General features: G+C 34.0%; 1 protein-coding gene across 5 annotated transcripts in view; it reads left to right on the forward strand.

The window, feature by feature from the left end:
* LOC129938818 (GATA-binding factor C-like) overlaps window positions 1-23,384 on the forward strand; it is a 111,395-nt gene extending 88,011 nt beyond the window's left edge. For all 5 annotated transcript variants that reach the window (XM_056046606.1, XM_056046601.1, XM_056046602.1 and 2 more), the window contains exons 7-9: window positions 19,104-19,290; window positions 21,134-21,321; window positions 21,472-23,384. In XM_056046606.1, coding sequence (XP_055902581.1) covers window positions 19,104-19,290; window positions 21,134-21,321; window positions 21,472-21,498 — 402 coding nt within the window. In that variant the 3' untranslated portion in view covers window positions 21,499-23,384. The remainder of the gene's footprint in view (window positions 1-19,103; window positions 19,291-21,133; window positions 21,322-21,471) is intronic.
* The last annotated feature ends 941 nt before the right edge of the window (window positions 23,385-24,325 follow it).

Raw genomic sequence — 24,325 nt, forward strand, 5'->3', positions numbered from 1 at the left:
CCTATTTTTATTAATTTTATCTATGTTTAATTTATTGTGGGTTTGGATTTTGTTTTTAATATCTCTATACAATTGGTCTTGATAAGTTTTTAGTTTGTTAATATAATCATGTTCCGAATCATCACGTGTTAATTGCTTGAATTTATGTGTCCTTCCCGTCATTAGTTCAAATGGTGTTAGGTTTGTCACAGTATGTATGCAGTTGTTGTAGGTTATTAGTGCTTCATTTAATATGTCAGTCGGAATCTGTTTGTTGTTTTTATCGTAAATAATTCGATATATTTCGGTCAAAGTTGAATGGAAACGTTCGACCGGTGAGTTACCAGTAGAATTTTGAGGTGTCGTTATGTGTAAGTTTATATCGTATTGTGTGCAGAAATCTTTGAATAGATTAGATTTAAATTCAGCAGCTGAGTCACACACTATTTTCTTTGGTGTACCGTGTTGCGAAAAGAACTGTCTTAATGAACTGGATATACACATACTGTCACGTGCAGTAAGAATAAAAGCAGAAGCAAATTTCGAAAATTTGTCTAAAATGGTTAAAATTTGTACGTTATGAATGCTGTAAACATCAATATGTAAAATATCCATGGGTTTATTAGGTATTTCTGAATGTTCGTATTGAATTTTCGGTGGATGTCTGTCGTATTTAAGAAGTTTACACTTTTCGCAATTATTAATTGTTTTGGTTATTTTTTCTTTCATTTTGGGAAAGTAATAAGTTCTTCGGAGATGGTTAAAAGTTTCATTGATGCCACGATGATTACTATCTTCATGGTATTTATTTATGATTTCATCTTGTTGGTCGGAATTCGTAACATCGTTTAATTTTTCTGTACACCTAATAAGTTTAAATATTTTATTACTTGCAAAATATTTTGAAAATACATGTTGCACTAGTCTGAATGTATCATTGTCAGTATAAACAGCTGTTAGTCTTTTAGGGTTGAGATATTCTTTTAAGATTGAAATTATAACAGATTCTTTGTCTAGGTCAGGTTGTCTAAAAATGCGTCTATGTTTGGTCTCAAAAAGAACATTATAAACCATGTTTGGTTTCACTACACAGTTAGTTTTGTTCAAAACTAATTGTTCAGTAAACTCATTAAGTGGTCTTTCAGAGATGTATATACCATCGTTTAGATTTTCAGAAGCAGAATGAACAGTTGATATATTAGAATTATTTTCTGATAAACTTGCATTATTTTGAACAGATACATTTGAGGCTTGTAAAATAGAGTTCGAGCCATTAGATTCGTTAAAATGAATTTCTATCCGACTTAAGGCATCAGCATTTGTGTTTGCTTTACCTTTTTTATACATAATCTCATAGTCGAATTCCTCTAATTTCAAACGCCATCTTACAAGTTTTGAATTGGGTTCTTTAAGGGAAAACAACCAATTAAGAGGCTTATGGTCCGTTATGATTTTAAATTTACGACCAAATAAATAGGGTCGGAAATATTTTGTCGACCAGACAATAGCTAGAAGCTCTTTTTCGATTGTACTGTAATTTTGTTCCGAACTCGTGAGTGTTCTTGAAGCGTAGCAAACTGGTCTATCAGATCCTATTGGGCCTTGACTAAGTACTCCTCCTATGGCGACATTACTAGCGTCAGTTGTTAAATTAAATTCTTTAGTAAAGTCGGGATATTGTAATAAAGGATCATTACTTAGAATGTCCTTGCAATGATTGAAACATTTTATATATCGTTCGTTAAGAACTATCTTATTTCCCTTTTTTAAGCATTCTGTTAAAGGCTTTGTAAGATTTGCAAAATCTTTTATAAATTTTCGGTAGTATCCAAGCAACCCCAAAAAGGATTTAATTTCAGTTTGAGTTGATGGGATTGGATAATTTTTAATTGCATGGATCTTATTAGGATTCGGTTTCACACCTTCAGATGTCACTAAGTGACCAAGAAATTCTACTTCTTTGCGTAGGAATTCTGATTTATCCAATTGAATTTTAAGGTTAGCCGATCGTAATTTTGAAAAAACCATTTCTAAGTTTTCCATATGTTCTTGTAAGGACGTTGAATAAACGATTATATCGTCCATATACACAAGACATACTTTACCTATTAATTCACGCAGAATATTATCCATTATTCTTTGAAATGTTGATGGGGCATTTTTGAGCCCGAAGGGCATTCGAATATACTCGTAATGTCCATGATCAACAGTAAAAGCGGTCTTTTCTATATCCCTAGGATCTACTTCAATCTGGTGAAACCCAGATGCAAGATCAAGTGTGGAAAAGTACATAGATTTTCCAAGTTTATCTAATATTTCTGTTATGTTCGGGTTCGGGTAACGATCGCCAATAGTTTTATCGTTTAGTTTACGGTAGTCTACTACAAGCCGCCATTTCTGTATGCCAGAGGCATCACGTTTCTTTGGAACAATCCAAATAGGACTACTCCAAGGAGAAAAGCTAGGTCTTATTATTCCTTGCCTTAAAAGTTTTTCGATTTGTGATTTTATCTCCTGTTTGTGCACTTCTGGATACCGGTACGATCTTGTATAAATCGGTATATTGTCTGATGTTTGAATACGATGTTTAATTGTATTTGAGAAGGATAATTTTTCACCTTCAAGAAAGAAAACATCATCATATTTCCTACACAATCTAAAAATTGATTTTTGTTCTTCAGTATTGAGATGTTCTGATCGAATTAGTTTGGTAATATCAATTTCGGATGATATATTTTGAATTTGTTCGTTAAAAGGGCAAATATTGACATTGTTTATTTCTATGAACTGTTGAAAATTTTCTACTGTAATAGGTTGTTCCAAAAAAACTTTTGTTCAGTGTTTGAAATATTATGTACTTCAATATCACTATACCAGTTTTTTGACTGGTAGATGCCTTCAGGTATTTCTAAATAATTATTAATTTTAGTCGGTTTTATGTATATATCACCATCTTTGTAATCTACCGGTAGTTTTGCTATCATTCTACAATTTGCTGGAATATTGTATATTTTAGACATTAAGTTTGGTTTGAATAACAAGGGCAGAATTGCGTATTCAGTTTTAAGTTTTTTATTAGGTAAGTCAATAGTTGCATTAAGTTTTTTGAGAGTTTCTAAACCTATCAATCCATCAAAATAGTTATGAAACTTAAAAAGGAGAAATGTTATAGGTTCTTTGCAATTGAATTCAGGGAATGCATCAAAGGTAATTTTTTTGTTTAGTGTATGGGTATTTAAAACTGTCTTGATAGTAACGTCTTCTATGTTTTCATGATATTGAGGGTTTGTATATTCTGGGTTAATAAAATTTGCACAAGCACCGGTGTCTATTAAGAATTTTAAATGTTTACCGTAGGGTGAAGCTATATTAATATATGGTAATTGGTTATTTCCATGATTATTTAATTCTAAGAAACCGTATTGTTTTCCGAGGCTTTTATGTGAAAATTTGAATCATCAATTTCATTTTTGTTTTCTGACTTAATTTCCTGATTTGATATGTCGTATTGATGACTAATATTATCTTCATATTGTTCAACATAATAATCTAAATTTGGTTCATAATTAGTAGAGTCATTGGAATTTTGGTAATAATCGTAGTCATTATTTGTTTCTGGGTCATAATCAATGTTATGTACTTCTTTTATTGAATATCTAGGTACTGGCTGAGAAAAATTTCTTTGATAGGGATGATTTTGTACGGGAGTTGGAAGCGTTCTAGCTTGGCCGCTTGCAACTTCCATTGGTGTAGAATTAATTTGTGGCTTATTGAAATTGAAGTTTGGTCTAGGAGTAGAATTATAGTGCAATTGGTTAAATGGTTTGGAAGTAAGCATATTATTTGATGGAACAGAAAATCTATTATTAAATTGTTGTTGTGCTGGATATTGTAATCTTGGAGCACTCTGTTGAATTGGTCTATATTGTGGTAATTGGTTGTATTGAAGGTTTTTAAAAAGATGTTGTGGGGAAGAATTATTAAAATTAGGTTGGATTGATTTATTAGGTCTGGAAAATAACAAATTAGAACTCGGTGAAGGTTTAATCAGAGAAACATTTTGGTTGTTCATATTTTGAGAAGGAAATTTGTTTTGAGTTGTGGAATATTTCATATAAAACATATTTTGTTCTTGAACACAATAATTAAAGGCTTCTGTAAGCGTTTTGGGCTTCATTGCACGAATTGTTGAACCTAATGGTTCTTTCAATCCGATTAGGAAGGTATTTAGACACATATCCGTAAAGAGAGATTTTTTGGCTGTAACAACTGATGGTAATTTTTCATGAATTTGAACATGGTTTACTATTGTGGACAGTAATTCTATTACTTTCGCGTAAAATTGTTCAATAGTTTCTGTTGTTTGTCTAAGACCGTGAAGGTCTCTTATCAGAGATGTTTCATTTCTCTTGTCTGCGTAGTGTAGAATGAGATTAGCTTTTATAGTATCCCAGTTTGTTGGGGTGCCATACATGTTTAGTACTTCATTGGCATCTCCCACAATTTTGTTTCGGACAGCTCGTAAAATAACATTCGCATACGGTGTACCATCTATTTGTGGTAATAAAACTAATATTTCCTCTACGTTTTTAATGAAGTCATACAATGACCTCGGGTTACCATCATAGAGTGGTAGGTCTTTTATAGCGTCCGGAATACGGAGACTTTGAAATATAGCGTTTACGTCTGGAGCCGTTGGGATTGTTGGGATCGTTGGGTTAGACATTGTTGAGTTACTAGCAGAAAGATTTGGAAGGTTTTCAGTTTCTGTGCTAATATGATTTTCTTCCAAAATTATTTTGGATTCGTAGGGAGCTGTATTAGATACACGACTTTGTTTATCTTTAGGCATATGTTAAAAAAAATATATATATTATTATTAATATTATTATTTTTTTTTTTTTCTTAATTATTATTTAGAATTATTTAGAACCAACTTTATAATATATTTTTTTTTTCTAGGCTTAAATTAATTTATTTTATTATTTATATCTTAATTAAAAAGGCAATTTGATTAAGGAAATGAACAATATTCATCAATACAGAACTCACATTAAAACAATCCAGTAGAACATTGTTTCCTATCCTGAATATCGGTCTGGTAAAGTTCTTCTTTGCTGTAGCAGGTTCCTGGTTTGATGAAGGTGTTGTACTTCTGTTGTTGCGTAAGTTCTTTGTGTCTTTTTCACAGTATTCACAGTTAACCGGTGTCTTTTTTTTTTTTTTTTTTTTTTAGTATCCACAATAAACCGTTGTGATTTTCTTATTTTATTATTCACTATTAACAGTACTGTTTTTTTTTTTTTTTTTTTGATTTTACACAATAAACCGTTGTGATTTTCGTATTTTATTATTCATTATTAACAGTAGTGTTTTTGATTTTACACAATAAACCGTTGTGTTTTTCTATTTTATTCAACACGATTAACTGTATTGTTTTACACAATAAACCGTTGTGTTTTCTTGTGAAAAAAAGAAATCCGCACGACTGCGCCAATTAAGTTAACAACCAACGAAAGTTTTTAAAAAAAATATACAACTTTATTTGTTGAAGTCCAAAAATCAAATGCAACAAGATTTTAATTCATAACCTGCACAATGAGAACAAACTATAGATACATATTTATTATTTGGTGTGAGAACGGAAATGCAGAAGGCTTCTCACACCTGAATTTAAATGGTTTTAATTTACAAATTCAAAATGAAGCAACTATGTGCTGACAATCAAATTTAAATGAAATGTAATATTATTTATAATGAACATTAAGTAAAAGGTTATGATTACATTGATATTGTATATATATATATTTATGAAGATTCATAACTCGCCTAACACGGTGCGCTCTATAGCAATGGAAACGGTACCTAGTCCTGATGGGAAGGTAATGAAATCATTTAATGTCCTTTGCTGATACATTGATGGTTGTTTTTTCTTTTATTTTTTTTTTCTTGTAAGAGTTTTAACTTCTTTTTTTGTTTAAGCTTGAGGGTAGATATGTTTTTGGGGGACTTTTTTAACACTTCATGTTTGGAGAAAGTTTTTTGGTTTTTGTTTTAATTTTTTGGTAAAAAGTGAAATTTACATGTCAGTCAAGGACATTCAAAGTAATAAATGATACCTTCCAATGTAGGTTAGGTATAGATTACTTAAAGTTTTGGAAAGTGGTGAAATTCTCGTTTTTTGCTGTTAAGGGCAGTTAAACTTATTTATTTAAGAAGTTTTGGTAAAACGTTAAGGGACAGGTGTAAGGCACATTATTTCCTTAAGGCATTTATATAAACGAGATTTACTAGGTGTGTCCTTTATCCTTGGCAGAATTTGTATTTGTGTTTTAAATATTTCGTTACCCTCTTTTACTTTGAAAAAGCAATAAATTGTGAGTCTTTTTCTCAAATAGCTTTGAGAAACTTAACTATAAATTTGCTATTTACAACTTTCATCGTCTTCATCATCTTAAAAAAGCTATTTCTGAAAATGAATGATGCTATATTTGGTTTTAAGTCTTTCTTCTTAAGTTCCGACAAAATGTGAGTTAAGCCACAGTTATATAAATTATTTGGTGTATAGTTCTTGAATAAGAAGCAAATATTTTCAACCTTAAGTAAAAAAGTTGACTAACTTAAGGTGGCGCTACAGGCTTGTGAGAGCTTTAGGTCCTCACACAACAAACTTTTGCATCTAGCTCGGTCCCTATCTAGATGTTTCCAGTTGCGCACTCCAAGTTGGATGAGGTCACTTTCCATTTGTGCACCACCAGATCCGCAGCCTTCCTCTACTACGCTGCCTTGTGGATGTGAATTCGAAGAATTTCCTGGATGGAGGATTGGTGTTCATGACTTTTATACTTCTGACTAAGTCTACTCACTCATAAAAGTCCTATTGACATCACTCTGAGTTCTCCCGATTATGTCAATATCTTCAGTATGTGCGAGTAATTGGACAGACTTTTTAAAGTGCTAAGGAAGGAGCTTTCTTTCAAGGCCGTTGTTAAGAAAACCGCATGACAGACTAGTTTGACACGGATGGCAAAACTATACATGGCTCTATACACCTCGTCCCTGTAAATGCTGTGATATGCGGCCTTGAAATCGATACAGAGATTGTGAGTGTCGATTTGATGTTCTTGAGTTTTTTGAGGATTTGCCGTAATGTGAATATTTGATCGATTGTAGACTTTCCTGGTTTAAAACCAAACCGATAAAGACGATGGGCTTTAGACGTTCACATAGAAGATTCCTTTATATTTGGTGCAATTTAGAAAGCCTAATTTTTTCAGAATCGGGCAAAACAATACTGAAGTTCCATTCATCGGTCATGCTTTCTTCCGAACATATCTTACAGATAAGTTGGAGCATGCTCCTAACAAAATATCTCCAGCTGCTTTAAAGGCCTCGGCTTTAAAGCTATTTACTTCAGCGGCTTTATTAGGATTCAGACAAAAGTTGACACAAGATAAAGGGTCCGGCAAAAAAACCTCCCGTATTTTTAGACGTTTACATTTGAAGCTATTTACAGATAAAATCATATTCCGGGTGTAGATAGATAGAGGTCTAAGTGCCGTTTTTAATAATCATAATTGGCGTGTCACGATGAGCATCGCGCATTTGTCGTAGAGGAATATATCCGTATTGGTGGTTATGCAGAGCTGTTTGTGAAGACATTCTTCAAAATATTCCCATTGGTTCTGTTTTAATTTCGTCTGACGAGGCTCATTTCCAGTTATTGGGTACAAAGTTACAGCTAACGCCACTATCACATGATTGAGACCTTCCTCGAACCAAACTTAAATCAGTTTACTAGGAACCACAAAGAAGTGTGGTTAAAACAAGATGGATATGGGAGATATTTTTGCCGTACCCATGTACATGTTCACTGCCTCTACTTGAGAAACCTTCGAGGTCAATTTATTTAGCTTTCCTTCACTTTAAGATCCAAAAAACCCGATGAGTAAGTATTAGCATCGTTTTGCATAACGAGCTGGTCAAAGTCCATACACTTCGTCTGTTCTAACGTTCCTTAATTAATTCAATTCAAAACTCTTAGTACACCATATTGCCTCAAATTACGTGCTCAAATCGACCGTAACGCCCATCAGTCGCGTGCCGTTCTGCCAAAACATCTTATTCCATATGAGTAATTTTGAGTTGAACTTATACCTAAAAAAATACAATCCGATATAAATATATTATAGATATATTTTCCACAGTTACTTTTCATCGGTCGATCACCCACAATTTTGGTACCTTAAACGAAAACGGATCGCATCATAAAATTTCACAAAATCCTCACTTAAAGTGTGTTCCTTTTCTGCAAAATTGCACACACAATAAATCCCTGATGATGATCGTTAGTGCAGGCGCCAGTCCAAATCGGATTCCCTTCCAATGCCATGGTCATCATCCAACGTATACAAAAGATACAAAAGAAAGTGTAGTGTCCTTCATGGAAAAACTAAAGTCCATTCCTAGACAATGTACAATATATATAACATAAACGAATACAAACAACAAACAACTTGTCATTTGTCATCCTGACGCCATCCACCAGGACGAATATGACCATGTTCTATATCGCAGGTAGGTCTGCGGATAGGAAGGTATAAGTAGGTAAAAGGAAAGTCTCTTGAAAGTGTCCTTTCCTAATCACAGCAGGAAATAAAGTGGTTATGTCAAAAAATTTACCCTCACAACATATAGGTATAGGTATAGACAATTATTTTGTCCTCATCCTTAGTTGTAAATAGTTAGTAACTCTGTGGGAGGCAAACCCAGCCGCGCCGCTGCTTACTCCCTCTGTTTATATTCTCTCAACCACCCGCTGCTATTTATTCGTAATTAATTCATTACCTGATGACATCAGCAATAATTTTATTAGAAATCCCAGAACTCACATAAAACCAACAAACCTTAACATATCGTTGCAATAGATGATAATAATTATGATGATGATTAAAATAATGATGGGAAGAGGGACATGGATAATTTGATTTCTCTCTCAATCGATTGATATACCTTGCTTGCGACACTTAGTAAGGTGTTTAGTTACGTTGATAAAATGCTAATAATGTAAAAACTCTTCTTTCACATTATAATATGCATGCATACTGCACTGCACTGTTAGTATAAGGTTGCAGTTTCTGCTGCAGTGCTGCTACGGGAAGACGAATGCTTTAGGAATTTCAATGCAAAAATTGTCTTTTGTGTAGGGTACAACATGCCGCCACAATATCGCCATCCAAACGCGTTGATGTACTCCAAACATCTCACCGCATTTGACGGTGGGATGGTTAGGATTGGGATAGACTCGTAACGTAATTTTGTAATACTGAGAAGAAAAAAGGAAATAATTACGTTCTAGTGTTGCCGTTTTGCCACTCTAAAAGTTCCTTTAACTGCATTTCATTTCTCTACGAAGGCGTTAGAACTTTAAATATCACTAAACAGACACTTTTTTAAATAATTTTTTTAGTTATGGTTTTGGAAAAATACATCTTTCAAATATTATCTTAATTAATTCAATCCAAAAGTTTATTCAGTGAACTATATAAATTTAAATGTTTTCCACTATTATTAATTTTCTTCAGCCTATTCTGACGCATTTCACTTAAAATTTGAAACGTTAGACAAAATATTGGGAGTCTATATTTGTCACTAAACTAGAGCGCTTTACTGCCAGCTACATTATGCACCTGTCATATAAGTATTTTCAGAGTGTGTTTGGTTTCATAGTTAGCAACACATCATTCTTAAGCATCCCATAGAAACCACACTTGTGTGCACACCGAGGTACTGACACCTGGTGTGGCATTTCACCACATAAGGCACATAAAACCTTACACACATTGGTTCTGAACGAGATTTAAAGACGAAATATCAAAATGAGTGACGTTGAAGCTTTAAGCTTTAATTGAAACAACTGGCGACGCACTCAACAATGATTCAGCTGATGCAAGTGTATAGCAGATGTGCACACGCATCTCCATACACATCACATTGATCGAGACACCGACATACGAAAATTAAAAAGCTTTTGGTTTTACTCGCTCCGAGTCTGACACTGAACACTGGTGTCTGCTCCATCCCACACAAAGCTCACTGTGACATCCTGTAGGGATATGAAGACTTTTCGAGTCGGATTAAAGTTTCATACGCTCTACTTGACCGAGCTATATCAGGCGTTGAGCTTCTATCCTTCATGGCTCCATCTTCTCCTTCTTTCACTTTCTATAGGTATGTATACGGGCCCTTAGGTCGTGCCGAAAACATTTCTTTAAAAACAACCCAAGGTGCTTTCATTCCCTTTTGTAATAGGACATACTTCTTGATAGAGGGCTTAGCTGCTTGATTGCTTTCTTAGCCCAAACAAATAAGCGGTTTGCAAGAGTAAATCTTCGCTTGATCTCTGCGCTGGTGTTGTTTTCCACATTCATTGGGAAGCCTAGATGGACAAAACCCTTAATTTCCTCAAAGTTTTTGTCATAAAAGCTCTAGACGATTACTTTTAGAACGATATTAAAGTAATCACATGACAGCGCACAAGCTTGTTAAGAGCCTTTTTTGACATCGAAAGGTACGGCTAAGATGTTTTCAACCTTTATGGAGCAGCGCGTTCTCCATGATAATCCTCGTCCTCCAACTCGTCCCTGTAGATGCTGTCATATGAGGCTAAAGATGTGTCGGGTGTCAATTTGATGTTCTTGAAATTATCCCAGTATCTGCGGTTATGTAAATATTTGATCGCCTGTGGACTTTCCTTGTCTAAAGCCGTATTGATAAGGACTTCTCAGGTTGTTAACGATGGGCCTTAGATATTCACATATTACGGCACCAAAGATTTTGTACGTGATGGTTAGTAGACTAATTTCTCTATAGTTGGTAAAGCTAACAGGATCTCCTTTTTCAGTATCGGGCAAACAATACTCAGGTTCCATTGATCGGGCATGCTCCTAGCAAAATTATCTCCAGCTACTTTGAAGAACTGAGAATTCAAGCCATCTTCTCCAGAGGCTTTGTTAAACTTCAGCTTGTACTCGTACATATGTATTGTAAATCTTTACTTCGTCTAAATTGCGACGACGGGATTGTTGTCTTTCGTCATGTTAATTGAATAGATTATCCTGCCTGCCAGCGAAATATGGTTCATTGTCGCCGTTATACAGTCTGCAGAAGAGGTCCTTAAATGTCCTCACCATTAATTGTTATTCAAATAATATTATTATGTTTCCACTTTAGTCTAAGCAGCCTTCAATTCGAGTTTGATGCAATTGTGGATTTCGTTTCAAAGAACTTTCTAAACTCATTTCTGCCTCTGAATCTCTTAACACCTTCGAGTGCACACTTCTTGACATTACGAATAAATTCGGCAGATGTAATTAAAAAAAAATATTCGTTTGAATTTACAAACGTGTTTCTTTTGACACTTGATTTTTTAGAAGATGACAATTAACTTGTTCTGGATTCGCATCAAGACATGAATGATTGAATTTGTATAATATATATGAATATTTCAGTAAAAGAATATGTGTTATTGTCATTCTAGAGGAGGAACTGATCCAATACCCCCCCCCCTCATGAACCCGCAAACCTGACTCGAAATGCTTACACTCGCCTCAGTCTCTGTACAGCATCAGTCTGTTGTCTTTCTATAAACATGGGAAATCTGCAAATCCGGCTCGAAGGACCAATTTTAATAATCTTTTCTTTATTTTTGTAAAACAACTACCTTTACCTTTCAATGACGTAATATTGGGCTAAAATTGAGGGTCCCCAGTGCCTTAGTCTCTCCTTATTAAAATCACACTTCTACTAACAAATTTTTGTTATAACTTCTTTTAACCGTCAACACACTGACACATGACTTCTGGCAACTCTTATTTCTCAAACTACGAGTGAGATGATAAATTCTCCTCTTCAACTGTGATGTAAACATAACGATAAGCCTCTCTGGATGTTGTACAGCGATATACCTATTCATGTGAAATTTTATAGCTATGTAGGTCCCCATATACCTCCACTATAATACACTATTTCATCTGACGCACTCTTGTCCGTTTATCTGAGGTGGCTGCGGGCTGTGTTGATGAAGCTGCGGCTGCTGTTGTTGCTTCTGCTGCTGCTGTTGATGCGGTTAACTTGCTGGTTTTTGATCGTATAAGTGCGATAAATCGGTGCGCAGCGCACAGTTTTGGCGACAACAAAGTAGATGCAACAAAAAATACCTTTATCTAAACAATATACTTTATCTCTATCTACTATTTAACAAAAAAAAAAGATACAAATTCTCTTCATCAGGACATTTCTCGAGCGCGAGAACATTATATTTTCTGTCAGACTAATTAGAGAGATAACAATCTTGAACCACAGCATCGCATCGCAGCCATGCCATATGGATATAGGGAGACTTTGAGATACAAAAATATAGTGGGAAGTGAGATAGTAGATACATCAGGCTTCTGGCACAAAGCGTAACCCTTACCCACGTTCATATCACGTCACAAGCTCATAAACCTATCTAACGAAAAATTGAAATGTTGTAAAATTAAATAAATTTTTAATGTAAAATGTTTCATTATAATGTCCACCACCATCATCATCATCATCAAGTTGTTGCTATATTTTAAATGGATTTTGTGGCACAATTAAACTGCCAAACTCCTCTCCTGCTTTAGGTACCCCACTACAGAAAAATACACCCTGTGTTTCCATATGTCGCAGATCGTAATGAATTTCAATAAAACGGAACCGTGTGTATATATAGAAAACACTCAACACCATTCCGCTGCGCCAACATCGCCACGTCGCCACCGCCCGTCATATGTTTGTTCCGTTTCGTATGCAATCAACGTACTTGATTCTGAGTGTCGAATGTCGAATTTCGAAATACGCTTGCAAAACTAGGAGTATGCTTTTCGCGCATATCAGCGAAACAAATCGCTACACAAATTTGTGAGTAGGTATATTCCCGCTTCGCTTTTATGCTACGTACGACTGCCAAATTGACGACGACGACGTTTAACGAAAAACATTTTCTATTTCCGTCAAAATCCATGGACATTGTCCAATCTCGATAAGACGCCAACGTCATCGTCATCGCTTCGCATCGCATGGCAGCAGATTGAACGAATTTAGTTGCGAATTTGGTCGTTCGCAATTATTATTAGGTTAGGTTAGCTGTGGCATAACCTGATGGTTGTGCTACTGCTGTTGGGTCTGACGGTTTCAGTGGCGATAGTGATGGCGTGCGTGTGGGCTTTGTATAGATGGGCAGGTCTTTTGGCATCTTTCCTATAGTATGTAGGTAGATTTAGATGATGGTTATGGTGATGGCATCCGAATCGGAAAGTTAATTTGTGAGAAAATCAAATTATTTTGTCTTTGACGTTTTGACGTTGAATGCATGTTCGACAACAACTAAATACAAACTTCATATACTATATAAATGTGATTTCCAATTTATAGGTATTAAGATAGGTACATGCGATGGAACATGGTAATTAAATCTGATGAAAGTTTATGATCAATGTTTATAAAGGTAATACAAGTTAGCAGTGTTGCGACGACTGTGACTGTGGTATATTATGATGAGTGGGCAGAGATAAGTGAATGGGCTGTCTTTTGATTGGGATTGAGAATTGATATCATTTAAACTTGGCGACAACAAAGTAGATGCAACAAAAAATACCTTTATCTAAACAATATACTTTATCTCTATCTACTATTTAACAAAAAAAAAAGATACAAATTCTCTTCATCAGGACATTTCTCGAGCGCGAGAACATTATATTTTCTGTCAGACTAATTAGAGAGATAACAATCTTGAACCACAGCATCGCATCGCAGCCATGCCATATGGATATAGGGAGACTTTGAGATACAAAAATATAGTGGGAAGTGAGATAGTAGATACATCAGGCTTCTGGCACAAAGCGTAACCCTTACCCACGTTCATATCACGTCACAAGCTCATAAACCTATCTAACGAAAAATTGAAATGTTGTAAAATTAAATAAATTTTTAATGTAAAATGTTTCATTATAATGTCCACCACCATCATCATCATCATCAAGTTGTTGCTATATTTTAAATGGATTTTGTGGCACAATTAAACTGCCAAACTCCTCTCCTGCTTTAGGTACCCCACTACAGAAAAATACACCCTGTGTTTCCATATGTCGCAGATCGTAATGAATTTCAATAAAACGGAACCGTGTGTATATATAGAAAACACTCAACACCATTCCGCTGCGCCAACATCGCCACGTCGCCACCGCCCGTCATATGTTTGTTCCGTTTCGTATGCAATCAACGTACTTGATTCTGAGTGTCGAATGTCGAATTTCGAAATACGCTTGCAAAACTAGGAGTATGCTTTTCGCGCATATCAGCGAAACAAATCGCTACACAAATTTGTGAGTAGGTATATTCCCGCTTCGCTTTTATGCTACGTACGACTGCCAAATTGACGACGACGACGTTTAACGAAAAACATTTTCTATTTCCGTCAAAATCCATGGACATTGTCCAATCTCGATAAGACGCCAACGTCATCGTCATCGCTTCGCATCGCATGGCAGCAGATTGAACGAATTTAGTTGCGAATTTGGTCGTTCGCAATTATTATTAGGTTAGGTTAGCTGTGGCATAACCTGATGGTTGTGCTACTGCTGTTGGGTCTGACGGTTTCAGTGGCGATAGTGATGGCGTGCGTGTGGGCTTTGTATAGATGGGCAGGTCTTTTGGCATCTTTCCTATAGTATGTAGGTAGATTTAGATGATGGTTATGGTGATGGCATCCGAATCGGAAAGTTAATTTGTGAGAAAATCAAATTATTTTGTCTTTGACGTTTTGACGTTGAATGCATGTTCGACAACAACTAAATACAAACTTCATATACTATATAAATGTGATTTCCAATTTATAGGTATTAAGATAGGTACATGCGATGGAACATGGTAATTAAATCTGATGAAAGTTTATGATCAATGTTTATAAAGGTAATACAAGTTAGCAGTGTTGCGACGACTGTGACTGTGGTATATTATGATGAGTGGGCAGAGATAAGTGAATGGGCTGTCTTTTGATTGGGATTGAGAATTGATATCATTTAAACTTGGATTTATAACAACAAATAAATTTCTAAAGAAATTTTAAGTGAAAATGAAGTATAAAGGTATATATAGGAGGAACGGAAGGCATACTTAAGATTCATTGAAGACAAAATAAAGTGTGAAGAAGTTAGGTGATTTTAGATGTTCCTTGTCATGTACATACATACATATATGACTTTAAATTAAAGTCGAATGACTTGGCATCTTCGTTGTTGATTTTTATTATTTGTTCATCCATAATGTCCTTGACGCTGAGGTACCAGATATTTCGGTAGTCGTTTTTGAGTAATCATCCTTCTAATGAGCTGATTCGGTTGATTCGCTGAATTATTTACTAGATTTTTAGCCAAAAATAGTAGAAGTTATCCTCGAGTTGATACCCTCGCTCGTTGCTGTAGTGCTTTTGACCCTCTCTGTTAAAGATAACAACAGTACGGGTTCTTAATTTCTTCCTTTCGAAGGCTTTCAGCTGATTCTGTTGGTGGCTGTTTTTTAGAGATAGAATACCAAATGGGAAAACTGTAATCGATGACTGCTCTCAACAGCTGCCTAAAGGTCTGGAGCTTATGGTCTGTTAACTTAGTCCAGTACTTCACTTCACGAATGGATAAAGACGATGGAAGACCCAACTGGCGTTCTTTAGAACTATCTTAGCAATCCGGTTGATCTCATCAACTAAAAGAAATTATAGTTCTCTTTATTAACAGTGACGATCCGTCTGGGAATTTTAGGTTTAGACTTCTGCATTTGGACGGTCTTTGGGATCCTCTAATCAACTTATGGAAATGACAGTCCTCTTCTGACATGTAAACAGTCTTAGGAATGAAATGAGTTCAGACTTTGTAGCATTGATTTTAATACACCACTTGTGGTAAAAATCAAAGAGTCGATGGCTGTGGGCTTCGACCTTCCTTACAGCTATAAGCGATGACATGGTTATGAAATAGACCTAGTAATCATCGGCGTAGAGGAGGTTTTCGCAGTTGTCAGGGATAAGTTGGTTAGGTTAAAGTTAAGTGAATCGACTAAGAATTTTCATACAGTTTCATAATTAGCAGTAGAACAAGTACTTTTATTAACATTCGTCATGTGCTACATCGGAAGATTTATCTCATCAATTATGGAGTAAAAAGTGATATGCATTATATTAGAAGTAGATAGAACATGGAAAACTGTGCTCTTTGACAATAGTTACAACTTTGTTCCTTAATATTTTTTTTTATTAATACTTTCAAAATTCAAAAGCTTCAAAATTGTAAGTGTTAGTGGAGTACTGTTGTATTTTTTGAATTCTGTCACCAAATGTTCAGCTAAGAAAGAGACTTAAGTGCCAGTTATAGTAATTATTGGTTTTCATTATTGAAACCAATACTCGGATTTTTTTCACCAGGATGGTTATGCCTATCATTGAAAATTTCTTTCATTATGGGACACAAATTTCCTGATTAGAAATCAAACATTTTCTGATTGAAAGTCAAGCATTTCCTGATTGATTCCTACTTGAAATAAAACATTTGAGGTTAAAGTTAATCATTGAAAGCTAAACGGACAGGTGGGAATGCAATGGAACGCTTCCTTGTTCCGAAATTTGTTCATTGAAGACGGTTCCATCATTGAAAAAGTAAAAACTAACGAATAGAAAGCTTAGCGTTAATGTTAAATACAATTCATTAGCTTTATTTTGAAACCAAACATAACGTATTTAATTTTCTCAATCGCCTTTTAATTTCGAAACAAAATGTTCAATGATAAAAACCAATGATAGCTTTTGGCCCCTTAAAAATAAATTGAATGTAAATGAGGCCACGAAATTCGTTATTTTGACAGTTTGAATTGTTAAAAAATGTTGTTTTGTTAAAGAAATGGTAGGATTTTGTCTCGACAAATGCAAATTGGGCGATTATGATTTCGGCATCTAAATCGCAACCAGATAGTGATATTTTGGGGTTATGTTCCTGAAATATAAAATACTTTAGTAAGGTTGATTTTTCCAATCCCCTTTTGTCGATATTATAGATTTATTAAGATTTCAATTACCCAATTCTTATAGCACGTTTTTTCAAGTAACAAAGAGAGCTCTCCATTTAGTTTGTCTTTCCAACTTTTCCCCCTTTAAAAAGCTAAATGCTTTTCTTGTATTTTATATTTTCTCGATTTGCAGTCAGCTTTTTTCAAAACATTCTCTAAGATCCTCTGAGTTTTGAAGCTTCAACCATACCTTCCCCTATTTAAAAGCTAAATACTTTTCCTGTCATTTGATTTCCGGACATGAAGTCAGCGTTTTTAAACATTGTACAACACCATCTGAGCTTGGAAATCAAAAAAATTTATAAGAATGATCCTGGCAAGAAGTATAGTTTATGGCATATAAGTTTTTAACAAACACTAAAATTGAAAAGGTTTAATTCAAATTTTTCTTAGTAAAGGAAAGAGTCAGTTTTCGTTGTGTGCTTCACAGCAAACACTAGAACGGTTGTATTTATAAATTTAAAGAATCTTAAAAAATACTCTTTCATAGATTGATCTAATTTAGCACTCAAGGTGGCACTCTAATATAGGTACTCCATTTCTATAAAAACTTATTTTCGATTCTAAAAGTCTTCGGCATCTGTCATTCTTATATTCAAAAATAGATAGATCAAAATTGCTGATTTGAAAACAAAATGTCAAATACAAATTTTCCAAAAAAAAAAGAAAAACAATGTGATTCAAAAAATCATAGGTATACAATACCGCTCTTGAAACCACTTAATACCCCACTTGATCTCTGCTTGATCCGTTTCCTCTTTCTCCTCTCTGAATCAGCACCCTCTTATATTCAAAAAAGGAAGAATAACTTAAAACAGATTTCCCGCTTTGAAAAATAAAATAAAATACAAATGATGATCCCTAAACAAGAAAACAACATAACACAGTAGTTTCTATGATGGGTAACAATTCCCTAACAATGAAACTGTGGAAAAGTATCAATTACCCGACAATTATTTATACCTTTACGTATATGTATGTAGAACCTAGGCGGAAGCCCTTTTTGTGCAAAAACTAGTCCCGCGAATGTAAGCAAGTACCGCAGGAAACCTATCAGAAAATCATGTTGGGTTTTTTGGGTTGGGTTTTTGATATAGAATCGGGAGGGATACCCACCTTAAGTAGTTAGTTCCCTTACCTATGTTTTTGAATGTGATGTAACAATATCAAAAGCGGTCCTCTTCACTTAAAAGGTATAAATCGGTATCGTCCCTCGTCGTCTACGGGTAAGGGTTTGAATAAACCAGGTAAGGGTAACCTAATTCAAAAACGACGGAAAAATAAAACTATAACAATATAATGTTGCTACAATTGTCGCACGTTTGTTGTTCGGCTGCTGTTCTACAAATATATTCACCACCGATTTATATGTAGACACTAGTTATGTATTTTCTTTTCTAAATAAAGTAAAGATCAGCGGACTGCTGAGCTCTGCCGGGAAGCCTTTGTTCCTTCATTTGGACAACGAGCGACGGATAGAAAAATGCATTTCATGATGATGGTATATTCACGCCCCGAAATGTCTGACACTAATGATGACGACAATGACGATGACGACGACGACGATGAAGCGCATTCTCCGATTCTCCGCCAGTACCGAGCCGCATCAAGGCCTAAGGAGTACCTATACTTTGAGTTCTGTGGAAACTCAATATCGTTGCGCGCTTCTATAGATTTGAATGAAAGATAAAAAGTGCGCGCATAGAGAGAGAGACTAGGAGGCTTATCGTTAAAGTAGATCGTAAAAAGTATCAAGGCATATCAGGGCAGGGGTTTTCTTTTCTAGTTTGTTGTTGTTGTTGTTAGCACTTCTATATGTACGAGTACAACAACAAAATATGAACTATTGTGTTGTTACAATAAGTTGAGTTGCTGATGATGCTCTTCAAAAATGCTGCGCGTATATTTTTGTATATTTTGAATAATATCTACTTTTTTTAAAAAGAAATATTTGTACTTATTTTTATTTTTGTTTATTTATATTTTAGGTTAATCGTCCTCTGACAATGAAGAAGGAGGGTATACAAACGAGAAATCGAAAGCTGTCTTCGAAGTCAAAGAAAAAGAAGGGGCTTGGCGGTGCATGCCTTCCTATTGGTAGTCATTTGGGTATGAGCGATTTAATGAAACCATTGGATTCTAAAGGCTTTGGAGGTGGTTTCTCAACGTCTATGGGTAAGTTTAAAATTTGTTTGATATTATTTATAAGTTTTTGCTGTTTTGGAAAATTTGTGTTTACTTATATTTTGTGGTCAGAGGTTACACATTATGATGAATAATATTTTAAAGGATTTGAGTCGAGCACTTAAAAAATGGAGGGAGAGGGGCAAGAAGGGGCAGTTCTTATGGTAGTTTTAATATTTCATATATTTAATTTAAATTCAAAAAAAAATACTCTACGGGATGGAGCTTCGAAGTTCATTATTTGCTCTACATGCCCTAGCCATCTTAATTGTTGAACACGTAGTTTTTTGACCATGGAGTGGCAAGACCCTGTAAAGCCCTGTAACCTTCCTCTCGAAGACATCCTTCATCCACCTGAGAAAGAATCTATGCTTCTGCGTTCTACATTAAGACTGGGAAGATCAAGATTTTGTACAGTGTCTCCTTGGTACTTCGCGATAGTGCCTTATTCCTCAATTGCTTACTTAGACCAAGGAAACAGCGGTTAGCAAGAGTAATTCTAGTCTTGATTTCATAGCTGATGTCATTTGCATAGTTAATAGCAGTATCCAGATAAATTATCAATGTTCACGTTCCGACAGAGTCTTCGATAAGAATCGACTCTATTTGAGTCTTTTTTGTCACAAGACCCATTTTGTTTGCTTCATACTCGATACCGGAAAAGGAACCCTTAACTGCTCGTTTGCTTCTTCCCATAATGTCGAAGTCATCTGCATATCCGAAATATTTTGAGAATTTTTGGTAAATGGTGTCATTGGTCACTGGTGTTAACGTTTGTGTTGAGCACCAATCTCTCAAGAACAATATTAAAAAAGATATATACATGACAGCGCATCGTCTTGTCGAAGTCCTCTGGTGGTTTTGAAGGTTGCGGTTGAGCCTCTACCAATTTAGACGAGGCAACGAAAATTCTTCAACGTCATCCTGATAAGTCGTATCAGTTTGGCATTGAGACCAAAGCTCGACATGGCAAGGGTGACATTTACCATAGGCTGCTTTGAAATCGATGAAAAAATGGTGCGTATCGATGTTATATTCTAAGGTCTTCTCTATAGAATCCTGCAAAGAGTGGAAATTTGGTCGATGGTAGATTTTTCAGGCCTGAATCCACACTGACAGTAGCTCATCAGTTCACCTATGAATTGCTTCAGGTGTTCAAATAAAACGCTAGACAGGGTCTTGTAGGCGGTGTTTAAAAAGGCTGATGCCTCCGTAGTTGGCGCAGAGAAGGCGGTCACCTTTCTTATGGTTCGGACAGATGATACTTAAATTTCACTCGTCGGGTATTCTTTCTTCCGACCAGATTTTGGTTATGAATTGGTGCAAGCTTCTTACTAGATCAGCGCTTCCACGAGCTTGAAAAGCTCCGCCTGTAAAATGTCATCACTGTCTGTCTTTTGAGTCTAATTTTATTAAATTCAAAGAACTTCAATTTCTATAGAAAATGCAAAGGTCACATGAAATTCCTGTTAAAGTAATTTTTAACAACTAACAAAACACAAACACATAAAGATTGTTTATAAGAAAGTGTGCAACTTTCTGTAAAGCCTTTAAAGGGTGTCCCAAAATGTGCTCAATATCTGCATTCATCCTTTCTGTTTTTTCCTGATATCTTGTTAAAAAATGAGAACTTTAATTTGTGTTTTCTTATTAACTGCTAACACTTAGCTTTCTCAAAGCCTGAGTACCTTAATTTCGATATTCTTAAGAACGAAGATCAAACTAAAAGTGCAAGCAGCATATTTTGTTTTCCAAACTTATAAAGATTTTGTTTAGTTTTGTATTTATAGAAAATTAAAATCTAATTAATAAATTCTATTTTTTTGATTTACAGGACAACATGGACACTTATCAGGAGGTTTGCATCCAGCTCATGCTCATATGCACGGAGGATGGTATGCCAGTGGAATGGGTGCATTGAGTGCCTCAAGCGGACTACAAGGAGGTTTCTCAACAGCCGGTTCATTAGGAGGAGGTGTTGTACCTCATTCCCAGTCATACCACTTAGGACTTAGCTCCATGGTAAGTTTAATTTTCAAACTTTAATTTAAATTTGTTATTTTAATTAAATTTCAAAATATTCGTTTTGAATTTTATTTTTTTTAATTTTTATTTTAGTGATAATTAAACTTTCGATTTTACAATTTCCTTTTTTCTATTTTGTATTTTCAGGGCACATGGAGGCCTGACTACACGTGATGGAGCGGGAATAATTTGAACAGCAATATTTTTAATTAAAAGTTACTTCAAATGCAACTTAGACCGATTTACAATTAAAAACACACACAGAAACAGAAAACACCACAAAATATTGATTTTTATTTTTGTCACCAAAACTTCTTAACACATTAGGATGAGTTTATACCACCAACTTTATAATATCTACAACTGGGACTTATAACTGACTTCATATCCTTGCAAGCATATAAATGATTTATATGACCTCTTTTTCTATAAATATGTATATATGTACCTCCACCCTACACACCCTATACCCTATACCCGTTATCATTGTAAAAAGTCAGCCAGGTGAATTTATGAGCTTGGACATATTTTACATATTTACATCATTCAGCACAGAAGTCACCATGCCACAAAATCATGCAATTAGTGGTCGCGCCACCGAACAAAACACAACCACAGTGTGAATACGAATAAGGAGACTACTGTTACCCCTTTACTTTTTAACATCCTTCGAGCTATACACAGTACACTTACAATACAACCCTCTAAGGAAAATAAAAGAAATGGGTGGTTTTAATGGAGTGCGTGGAGGAAGGGAGCAGGGGGAGGGGGTGGTTTATAAAGGGGTTGTTGAATGTGTGACGGGGGAGAGAATCAGGAACCCAGTGCGATTTAACTTTGATTTATACAGGCGTAACCTTAATTTATTTTAGTAATGAATTTGAGCTACGAATTACATAAATTGCGTGCAATTCCTATTATTTAAGGACCTTACACATTATTTACATTTTATTTTATAATTCTTTTATTTTTGTTTGTAAAAAGAACATAATTTTTGTTTAACTAAGTTTATTTTTTTAAGTAGCAGAAATTGTATTAAGTTAAACCGCTTTTCTATAATTTATAGATAGCTAAGGTAAAAAGTTGCATACCTAAATTTTTGGTTAAAATTTGACCGAAATGGGGCGGAAAATATTACATATATAAAAAAATTAAATATGTATAGAAATACACCACAAATCTGCCATAACTGTACAGTGTAATGATATAATATAGAATAAAATGTAGTTAAAAATTGATTTTATTTTTTATTTAAAAAAAAAAAAAAACAAAATTTATATCTTGTGTATAGTTAGTAATAAAATTAGAACTAAATTTTTGTCACAGAAAATATAAAATAATTAAAGAAAACATTTTGTATATATTTAAAAATATTATAAATATAACAAATAAATGCACACATTTTAATGTGGAATGTGGAATCATGTGTGGAAATGGAAAGGACATTGAGGGAAAAAGTTATGTGTTAAAAAATCAAATTACAATCGTCCTTTTTTGCAGCCAATTTATCATTAAAAAAATATGTAAATTTTTCCTCTTTGCAAAAATTTAAATATTTATAAAAAATGTAAACTAAAAATAAAACAAAAAAAAAACATACCGTGATAATATTAAAAAAAAAAATAAAAATAAAATGAGAGAGAATTTATCAAAAATATATATATTGTGTTTGTACAGAGTTAGTCATCAAGCGATATAGGTAGGGTACCCACACAAGGTCAAAGAGAATGGAAGTTTAAAATAGTTAAAAAATAATTTAATACAAAAAAAAAACAAAAAAATATACTGATATATTTAAAATACTAAAATTAAGATTAATTTAAATAAAATATGGAAAAACATAGCAAAAAGAAAAAAAAAACAATTGTAAATGTAAAAAAAAAACAAAATATGTCTTGATGTGTTAATATTAGTATTATTACATTATTATTATAAATATTGTATTATTATTCTTATTATTGCTATTAAAAAACAAAAACAAACATGTAACTGGCCATATTGATTTTTAAAATGAAACAAAAATGGCAGAAAAATCACACACAAAAAATATATATATATAAAAAAAGAATAAATGAAAAATTAAGAAAAAATAAAAAATTAATAAAAAAGAAAACTTTGTCGTTTTTTATTTAAACAAATTTGGAAGGTATAAAGTTTCTATCTTAAAAGAAACACCATGCATTGAAATATGGATGTCATCTGGTCTTGTTTTCTTCACTCTAGCGGGCGCCATTCTTTAATATATTTGGAAAATGTTTGAACCATTATCGATGTATCTCAAAGCTAATACAATGATTGAGATGAAACTACAAAATTTAAACAAAAAGAGGTTTGTATAAGTAGCTACGCAATTTTCAAGAAATGTACCTAAAATTGGAAACATCGGTTTTCGTCTAAAACTCAAGTTTTAAAAAATAATTTAGTTGGCACAACAGCACGTTGTGAACCAGAGCCTAGTGACTTACAACTCTCAACCATTTCTGTGTGCGAGTACTGTTGTCAGGAATGGAAGGGCCCTACAATTTTAGGCCGAATCCGAACAGCTTATTTGAGAATGCACATTTTCATGACAAGAATTACTCTTGAAGGATTAGTCAATTCCTCGCAATAGGCAGTACCCGCGAAATTAGTTAAATTAAGATAGGTAGATAGATAGATAAATTCTTTATTTTTTCATCACAAAGTTTACAAATTTTTATACTTAAGAATAAGGACATGGCAATACTTCCGTCTGACTGAGATGACATTTCATATATGATTTAAAAATAAAAGAAATAATAAAAAAGCAAACATTTTAAAATATAAAAAATAAATAAGTAGCAAAAGATATGAGGAAATACATTTATATAAAACAATGATATCAATTTTAACGTGATTTGAAACACAAAATATTACACAATTTAATTGATTTGATTAGCTGTTTATAAACATTTTTATCAATTTAAACGTGATTTGAAACACAAAAGAAATAATATCAAATTTTGTATGATCAGCAACAAAG

Source organism: Eupeodes corollae, chromosome 1, assembly GCF_945859685.1.
Source record: "Eupeodes corollae chromosome 1, idEupCoro1.1, whole genome shotgun sequence".
In the NCBI taxonomy this organism is placed as follows: domain Eukaryota; kingdom Metazoa; phylum Arthropoda; class Insecta; order Diptera; family Syrphidae; genus Eupeodes; species Eupeodes corollae.